Here is a 9,767-nt window from a genome sequence, read left to right on the forward strand (position 1 = left end):
GCAACCTCCGCCTCCTGGGTTCAGGCAATTCTCCTGCCTCAGCCTCCTGAGTAGCTGGGATTACAGGCACGCGCCACCATGCCCAGCTAATTTTTTGTATTTTTAGTAGAGACGGGGTTTCACCATGTTGACCAGGATGGTCTCGATCTCTTGACCTCGTGATCCACCTGCCTCGGCCTCCCAAAGTGCTGGGATTACAGGCTTGAGCCACCGTGCCCAGCCCAAAGAAGTATTCTTTAAGTCCAATCAGGTGAACCAACTATCCTCCACTGGCAATAATCCCAATCGCGTGCATGAGTTGGGTGCAAAGTCAGTGTAGTCTGATGAACCAAAAGCAAGCCCCACATCGGCCTGCAGTCTTCAGTCCCTGGTTAGGGAGGGGCTCCACTCCTCCCCAACTGTGAGAGCCTTGATAATCTCTGCCTGAGGCAGTTTTAGCTGCAGGAAGTCCTTATTATTGAATGTGATAGTTGTAGCCCTTAGTTTGCATAACAGGTTCCCCCCCACAGAAGGGGGTAGAGGTAGCACCCCAAGTACAAGAACTGACATAACTTCATGGCCTCCTGCCGAACAGGTCTGAGGCAAACAGGAAGACTGGTTTTCTAACACCCCAGTAGCTCCAGCAGTATTGTTTCCTTTGATGGGGGGCGGGGTTTACAGGACTGTCATCCAGACCATGAGCTCTTTGGGGGCATATGAGCCCGGCCCCCCTTTAGTCCAGTGGCCCTTCCATTAGACCGAGCAGAACTCCTTCACTTTCGCCGGGCGCGGTGGCTCAAGCCTGTAATCCCAGCACTTTGGGAGGCAAAGGCGGGTGGATCACGAGGTCAAGAGATCGAGACCATCCTGGTCAACATAGTGAAACCCCGTCTCTACTAAAAATACAAAACAGTAGCTGGGCATGGTGGCGTGTGCCTGTAATCCCAGCGACTCAGGAGGTTGAGGCAGGAGAATTGCCTGAACCCAGGAGGCGGAGGCTGCGATGAGCCGAGATCGTGCCATTGCACTCCAGCCTGGGTAACAAGAGCGAAAAACTCCGTCTCAGAAAAAAAAAGAACTCCTTCACTTTCATCTGATTCCTCATGCTTAGGATCTCCCTGTTCTCTTGTTAACTGGGGGCACTTTTCCTTCCAATGTCCTACTTCCCTGCGGTAAGCACACTGATCATGTTGCAGGCGTGGGCGAGCAGACTGGGTGGCTTTCCAGGAACCCCCCTTTCCCCGCCCTCTTGGGGGTGCACCTTTAATAGCAGCAGCTGTCAAGTCGGCATTTCGTCGAGCCTGATGCTCTTTTTCTCTACAGCTTACCACTTCTCGGTTCACAAACACCTGGTTGGCTATTTCCAATCATTGTGAAGCATTCATGCCCACAAATCCTGCCTGTTTCTGCAATTTTCTTCCAATGTCCTCTGCACGCTGAATCTGCCAGGACCTTGGGAGTCCTTGTCTCCTAGGTGCGGGTGGGGGGGTCCTAGCTGTCTGTCCTTTTGCCACTAAAACAGTTGTTGCCTGTCCTGTTAACCACTGCGGAGGGTTTAAAACTAACTGTAACCACGAGTCTATGTACGGAAATTGATCAAGATGTTCTGGCTTGCTGCATATAACCTCATGCCTTACTTAAGAGACAAGAGACCTGTCCACGGTCCCCTCTGAGGGCCAACCCTTCCCAAATGCTGGCCAATCTACCTCACATTAAGTCCTTAGCTTCCCTGGTGTCATAGTTACTCCATAATCTCCACTAAATCCCTTCTTGAAATTTTTCAGCATGGTCCCTAAAGGAGTGGGCTTGCTATGGATGTGACTCATGCTTACCCGAAAAGCGGTCCTCACAGCTAAGAGTGTTACTCCGCCCACAGCAGCTCCCGCCCAGCAGGGGGCACTACACACTCTCTGGTTCACATTGGCTTCAGGCAGGCAGAGTCGCCTTTCTTTCAAAAGTATTGCAGACGCCATTTGGCACAAGAGAGCTGGTTAATCCCCTCACAACGCCGAGATTGCGAGAGCTCCTCCGTTTAGCCTTATGTGGTCGTCTCTGATTGCAGTCAGCCCCACGAGTGGCTCGGAGTGTAAGGCCCCCGCTAATGGGCCTCACGCTCCCACATTTCACGGCTGACAAGTCCCGTTGGACCCCTCCATTCACTCATACAGTCGCTCTCCTCCCTCCACCCAAATCGAAACCAAAAGCAAAACTTCCAAGGTTAGCTGCAGAAGGAGAGAGAGAGCCAAGTTCAAGAGTGCCAAATCCAGCACACGTGGTGATCAGGCCACGCTTCCACCTAAAGGAGGCGGACAGGTTTCCCAGGATTGATCCTACCGTGTTTCTGTTGTCTGGACATTCCACTTACCTGTTCCTTCTCGGTGTTCAGCCCCTGGGTAGATCCACACTGTGGGGGGTTTCCTGCTCTGCTCTGGCGAGGCTTTCCACCAGGCTAATACCTGCCTGGGAGCTCTCTCAGGAATTGCGTCGCCCAAGTGGGCAGGAGCCCCCGCAGAGATGCTCTAAAGGGCGAGGCAAACCGCCTGAGAGCCTTTGCCGCTGTCTGCGAACCGAAACTCGCTTCCCGGGCATGAGCGGCCACAAGAAACAGACCTCGGACACCGAACTAGGAAGGGAGAGAGGATTTATTTCGACTAGGAGCAAGGTGACATACTTGTCTAACAGCCAAGCTTGCCTAACAGAGACGCTCTACCTTTATATAGGCTTCTAACGCTAGATATTACATGTGAAAGGGTCTTGGGTTTACAGACTTAGAAATTGCACGTGAAAGGGTCTTGGGCGATGGAGTAGGAGTGGGGTGGGGTTTGATTTTGTTTAAGTAAAAACAATGCCTTCTGGAGAGATTCCCCCATATTATGCCTGCCATCTATAAGAAGGCAATTAAGATGTGCTAGTCAGCCAGCCTTTTCTTTTTCTTTTTGTTTTTTCACTTCGACTCACTCTGCTGGTAGGCCAGCCTTTTCTTCTATTGAAAAGCAGTGTGGAAGTCAGGGGGGAGGTGATCTTAGATGTTTGGGTCTCTTTCCTCAGTCTGGTGGGCACAGTTTAATCCTGGAGCAGTGAACCCAGTCGGGAGGGTCTTGCAGGCGGACAGCAGTTGGGGTACTGTAGACAACCAGGTAAGGACCTTTCCACTGAGGCTGTAGAGCTGGATGGGATAGGTCCTTGACCGTACTGATTGTCCGGCTAAGATGTCCTTCCTTCTACGGCTGGGTGTCTGGAGTGGGTAAGAGGAGATTAACAGCTCAGTGAATTTCCTGCCTCATTTGTTGGAGAACTGGAAGATAGTCTCCAAAAGGGCTGGGGTCTGGAAGAAGGTTGGGCCTGAGTAGAAAGGTACGGTCATACAGAAGTTCAAAGGGGCTGTACCGGCTGGGTTCCTGGGGAGTGGTATGAATTTGGAGAAGAGCGATAGGCAGAAAAAATACCCAGTCCTTTTTTAGTTGAAGGGTGAGTTTAGTAAGTTGTGTTTTTAGAAGGCCATTAGCTTTCTACTTTCCCTGGCAACTGAGGGTGGTAAGAGGCATGGATATTCCATTGAATGCTGAGGGCCTGAGAGACTGCTTGGGTGATTTGGCTAATGAAAGCAGGGCCATGAGCTGATTGTATGGAAGTAGACCGGCCAAACCGGGGGATGATACCATTTAATAGACAAGAAATAACCGCAGTAGCCCTTTCTGTTCCAGTAGGGAAGGCTTCAGTCCACGCCGTGAAGGTATCCACCCACACAAGAAGGTACTTAAATTTTTTGACACGGGGCATATGAGTAAAGTCAATTTGCCAGTTTTGCGTGGGAGTAAATCCTCACACTTGATGGGTAGGAAAAGGAGGAGGTCTTAGAAATCCTTGGCGATTGGTAGAGTGACAGATGGAGCACTGAGATTGATTGTTTTAAGGATGGACTTCCGTGAGGGGAAAGATGAGAGGCTCTCAGAGACGGGCTGAAGGCTTGTATCCTACATGAAAGAGGTTATGAAAGGAAGAGAGGATGGAATGAGCTTGCCAGGCCGGAAGAAGGAATTTTCTGTGATCTAAAAACCAATTACCTTGAGTGGGAAGTGGCTGATACTTTAATGACTCTAAGGTTGAATAAAGAGGATTAATTGATGAAAAAGAAAAATACTGTCCACTAGGTGGGGATAGCAGTGCATTGGCTGCTTTCCTAGCTGTCTCATCTGCTAATGCCTTTCCCTGAGCCATGGGATCTGAAGTTTTTTGGTGCCCTTTACAGTGGACAACCCTGGCCTTAGCTGGGAGAAGGGCAGCTTTAAGGAGGCCTTTATTAAAGAAGCCTTGATAATGGAAGATCCTTGTGTAGTGAGAAAACCTCTTTCTGCCCGTGTGACAACCTCTTTCTGCCCGTGTGACAGCGTGGTGATGGAGGATGTGGAAGGCATGTGGAAGGCATGTTTGGAATCAGTATAGATATTTCCTCTGAGCCCTTTGGCCAGGGTAAGGGCACGTGTGCGTGCTATTAATTCAGCCTGTTGCGAAGTAGTAGATGGAGGGAGAGTGGCAGCTTCATTGGTAGAGGAATGGGAAACAGCATAGCCAGCCTTTCCTGGAGAGGACTGCTTAGGTGTAGAAGAGCTGCCATCAGTAAACCATATGTGTTCTGAGTCTGGAATAGGGAAAGAGAGATGTGGGGGAAAGGGGAAACAGCAGTATGTACTAGGGACGTGCAGTTACGCGGTGCCGGAGTAGGGTTCATGTTTGGTAGTAGGTGAGAGGCTGGATTCAAGTCGGGGCCACGCGCAGCAGTCACAGTGGGAGTTTCAGTAAAGAGCGAACAGAGGTGGACCAGACGTGGGGCAGACGGCAGCTGTGGAAGGTGAGAAGAGGAGGTGAAAGCCTGGCGACTGTGGGAAGTGTATAAAGTCAGTGAAGCAGAGCCCGTGATTTTGAAAGTTTCCAGAACTGGAGCGTCTGCTGCGGTGGCCCACAGACACTGGGGCCAGCCTAGGACAGTGAGGTCCAGTTGTCTAGAGAGAAAAGCAACAGGGCTCGGACCTGGCTCTTGTGTAAGAGCTCCAACCACACAGTGCTGGATTTCAGCAGTATATCATGGAAAGGGTTGAGACAAGCTGGGGAGAGCTAGGGTGGGAGCAATTTTTGGAGCTGTCTTTAAGGAACAAAGCGAGGAGGAGGAAAGGATTTATTCTTTTAGTGAGTTTATACAATGGCTTAGTTAGAATAGCAAAACCTGGCACCCAGAGGCGAAAGTAGCCAACTACACGCAGGAAGGAGAGACGCTGTTGTTTGGTAGGAAGCTGGGGTGTCAGAGCTTAGCTGGACTCCATCGCTAGGGAGAGCGCAGGTGTTTTGTTAGAGGATGATGCCCAGATGGGTGACAGACGTGGAAGAAATCTGGGCCTTAGAAGGGGACACTCGATATCCTTTTAAAAACAGGTGCTGAAGAAGCAGGACGGTGTCTTGCTGAGAAGTTTCATAAGAGGGGCTGCACAGCAAAAGGTCGCCTGCATATTGAATGAGGTGGGAAGATGAGGGGTCTGACCGAAGTAGCGTGGGCTGTCCCTGAAACCCTGAGGCAGGACGGTCCAGGGGAGCTGCAGGGTGCAGGGGGAAGTGAAAAGGCATCTTTGAGATCAAGGGCAGAATAATGGGTTGTGGGCGGAGGAACTGAGGACAGAGAGTATATGGGTTCTGCACCACTGGATGTATAGGGAGGACGATTTGATCAATAAGGCGGAGGTCCTGAACCAGCCGGTAAGACTTGTCTGGTTTTTGGACAGCAAGATAGGAGTGTTGTAGGGAGGACTGGTGGGTTTTAGGAGGCCATGCTGTAACAGGTGGGCGATAACAGGTTTCAGCCCTTGCAAAGCTTGTTGAGGGTGGGGTACTGCCTTTGGGCAGGGTGGGGATGATTGGGTTTTACTGGAATAATAATGGGCTTATGTTCAGTGGCCAATGGCAGAGTGGACGCATCCCAGACCCTCGGGTTGAGATTTGGGGATACGAGAGGGGGTTGTGGGGAAGGCTTAGAGCTCGGCGAAAGGGTGGCTATGAGATGGGCTGGAGTCCAGAAATAATTAAAGAAGTAGACAATTTAGTTAAGATATTTTGGCCTAATAAAGGGACCGGGCAGGTAGGAATGACCAAGAAGGAGTGGGAAAAGGAGTGTGGCCCTAGCTGACACCAAAGCTGGGGGGGTTGGATGGTCTAGAAGCTTGGCCGTCAATTCCCGCAACAGTAATAGGTGCCAGAGAAATTGGCCCTCAAAAAGAGGGTAAAGTGGACTGGGTAGCCCCCCGTGTCGACGAGGCAGGGGACGGACTTACCCTCTACCGTAAGAGTTTCCCATAGCTCCGCATCCGTGATGTTCCAGGAGCATCCGGCTGGCGTTAGTCTTCAGTGGTCAGGCCAAGGAGACCCGGGAAGGAGCCGGCTTGGGTTCCAGGTGCCGCTGGGGCGTCAGTAGTGCGGGTTGGGCAGTCCCCCCTCCAGTGGGGCCCCTTGCAAATAGGACATGGCTTGTGAGGGGCAGGAGGCGGCCAACAGTCATTTGCCCAGTTGGGTAAGACAGAAGAGAGTTAAGATGGCAGGGTGGGGTGAGAGGCTTGTTGGGGGACCACTGGGTGATTAGGGATGATGGCGAATGCAGGCAGGGGGTGAGGGACAGTCAGCCGAGGCAGGCAGGACTTCAGACTTTCTGGGTCCCGGCTTGCACATGGAGACCTGACAGTAAGTAGTGTAATGTTTTTAAAGTTCATCCATGTTGTAGCATGTATCAAAACTCCATTCCTGGCGAGGCACCATGGCTTACTCCTGTAATCCCAACATTTTGGGAGGTGAGGCAAGTGGATCACCTGAGGTCAGGAATTCAAGACCAGCCTGGCCAACATGGTGAAACCCTATCTCTACTAAAAAGTACAACAAAAAATAAGCCGGGCATGGTGGTGCATGCCTGTAATCCCAGCTACTCAGGAGGCTGAGGCAAGGAGAATGGCTTGAACCCAGGAGGCAGAGGTTGCAGTGAGCTGAGATTGCGCCACTACACTCCAGCCTGGGTGACAGAGTGAGACTCTATCTCGGAAAAAAAAAAAAAAGAAAGACCTCCATTTCTTTTTATGGCTGAATAATACTCCATTGCACAGACAGACCGCATTTTAGTTTGCCGTTTATCAGCGGGTGGGCGTGTGGGTGTTTTCTACCTTTTGGCTGTTGTGAATAGTGCTGCTCTGAACACTTGTGTGCATATTTTGTGTGGATTTCCAGACGTGGGGGGGGGGGTCCTGAATTGTCCCAGGTGGTGTTTACTCACCTCCTTTTCCCATGTGAGAAGAGGTGGTAGCTGGCTCCTCCCTTTGGAGAACTGTCAACATGGGTGGCCTCAGTATATTCTTTTTTTTTTTTCCTTCTTAATTTATTATTATTTTCTTTTTTTATAAAAAGACGGGGTTTCACCATGTTGGACAGGCTGGTTTCGAACTCCTGACCTCAAGTGATCCACCTGCCTTGGCCTCCCAAAGTGCTGGGATTATAGGCGTAAGCCACCACACCCGGCCAGTATATTCTTGTTGAATGAGCTCGGTACCTCAGTATCACTTACGCAAACCACAGACATTGAGTCCCGAGTGAACAAGAGACATAGGCCGTGGCCTTCATAGCACGTCCCCGGGAGCTGAGAATATTGATCCACTCATCTCCCTCAAAAATGTGATGTCACATATGGAGACTAGGCTCCCGGGGGGGCCCTTCATCTGTCTGATGTCCCGGGATCCTAGAAGTAGCCTGGCAGGGGTGGACAGAAAGGGCCTCCCTTAGGGGCAACACTTGATCTAATTGAGTGAGGAGGCAGGGAGAGCAGTCTGGACTCAGCGGCCAGCATGTGCAAGGCCTGGTGGTTGAGAAGTGGGGCTGCCTGGTACAAGGGATACTGGGAAATTAGCAGGGGCCAGACCATGTCCAGCTCCATGCCTGCTCCTCATTGGTGTCTGTCCTTATGGAACTCACGGTTATTAGATATTGGGAGGACTTCGCGGTGACTCACACCTATAATCCCAGCACGTTGGAAGGCCATGGTGGGCAGATCACTTGAGGTCAGGAGTTTGAGAACAGCCTTGCCAACATGTCAAATCCCATCTCTACTAAAAATACGAAAAAATTAGCCAGGTGTGGTGGTGTGCGCCTGTAGTCCTAGCTACTCAGGAGGCTGAGGCAGGAGAATCACTTGTACCCGGGAGGCAGAGGTTGTAGTGAGCTGAGATTGGGCCACTGCATTCCGGCCTGGGTGACAGAGTGAGACTTCGTCTCAAAAAAAGCAAAGATGGCCGGGCGTGGTGGCTCATGCCTGTAATCCAAGCACTTTGGAGGCCAAGGCAGGCAGATCACCTGAGGTTGGGAGTTCAAGACCAGCCTGACCAACATGGTGAAACCCCATCTTAAAAAAAAAAAAAGAAAAGAAAAGAAACGGGGAGGACTTCATTCATTCATCAAATAACCAAATACATGCTGGACCCTGAGGACAGAGCTGTGAATGAGACAGAGAGTCCTTGTCTTCCTGGGGCTCAACCAACCAGCCATTAGGCAGTGATAGGCACAACGGGTGGGGGTGACCAGTGCTTGGCCCGTCGCCTGCCTCTGAGGGGAAGGAGTGGAAAGGACTGTCTCACGGGAGGGACAGAGGAGGGGCTGGTGAAACCTGGGACCACACTAGTTCTCTGACATGTCTTCCTGCACCCCCAGACAGCCACTAAAGTCCCGGAGATCCGCGATGTGACAAGGATTGAGCGAATTGGTGAGTGAGTGGGGTCGCGAATAGGACGTAAGCCCTTTTGCTATGTGCCTGACCAAGCAAGCCTATTGAGGGACCCCTCAGAGGGAGGGGAGGTGGCCTGCACACCGACTGCCCCTACTCATCCCCCCACTCTCCCGTCTAATGGGGGAAGAGGATCCTGAGTTCTGGAGTTGGGTCAGATAATGCATTGGCTACCCTGGTGGGGTTCCCGGGTATACTTGCCTGGAAGTCATGAAAGTAGGTATGTACTGGGTGCTTTACTGGGTTTGGCCTCATAGACCCAGCATATACTCAGGAGTGAGTTCCCTGAGGGCAGGGACCAGGCCTGTCTCATTCCTAGCTGTGCCCCTAGCACAGGACCTGGCAGAGCAGATAATCAAGGGATAACCATGGAATGCATGCGTTTGCATCCTGTGGAACCCTTGCAGCAGCCCCATGACGTGCAGATTGTAACTGTGAGCTGACGCAACTGAATTTCAGACCAGTGAAGTCACTGGCCCCGGCTCACAAGAGCAGGAGGTTGAGGTGCAGTGGGGCTACAAGGGTGTGCTCTCACAAAGAGCTTCACTTGCAGGGAAGAGACCACATTCATTCATGCAGCAGATTTACTCATTCAGTGCCTCCGAGAAAGGCAGTAAGGGTGCCTGACTGTCAACATGGGTTAAGAAACTCAGTGCTGGATTCCTGCAGCTTAGCTCTGCCACTTTCCTCCATGTGGCCAGGGACTAGTGCCCCTCTGTGCCTCAGTTTCTTATCTACAAGATGAAGCTAAGATAGTTCACCTCATCAGTTAATGTAAGATTCAGTCACCCAGGCACAGTGCCTCATGCCTAGAATCCCAGCACTTTGGGAGGCTGAGGTGAGTGGATCAGGCCACAGCCACTGTCTGTGGCTGCCTTCGTACTGCAACAGCAGAGCTGGGTAGTTTCAACAGAGGATACCATCTGGACCTTTAAGAAATACTTGCTGAAGTTAAATTGTCTCTGTTTGCAGATAACATGACTGTATAAAA

The 9,767-nt window shown here is 51.3% G+C and overlaps 1 protein-coding gene across 1 annotated transcript in view; it reads left to right on the forward strand.

The window, feature by feature from the left end:
- The window catches only part of RUVBL2 (RuvB like AAA ATPase 2), a 40,183-nt gene that overhangs the window by 12,778 nt on the left and 17,638 nt on the right, over positions 1-9,767 (forward strand). Inside the window, exon 2 of the mRNA XM_017500512.2 lies at positions 8,704-8,755. Coding sequence (XP_017356001.1) covers positions 8,704-8,755 — 52 coding nt within the window. The remainder of the gene's footprint in view (positions 1-8,703; positions 8,756-9,767) is intronic.

Source organism: Cebus imitator, unplaced genomic scaffold (genome assembly GCF_001604975.1).
Source record: "Cebus imitator isolate Cc_AM_T3 unplaced genomic scaffold, Cebus_imitator-1.0 Scaffold266, whole genome shotgun sequence".
Taxonomy (NCBI): domain Eukaryota; kingdom Metazoa; phylum Chordata; class Mammalia; order Primates; family Cebidae; genus Cebus; species Cebus imitator.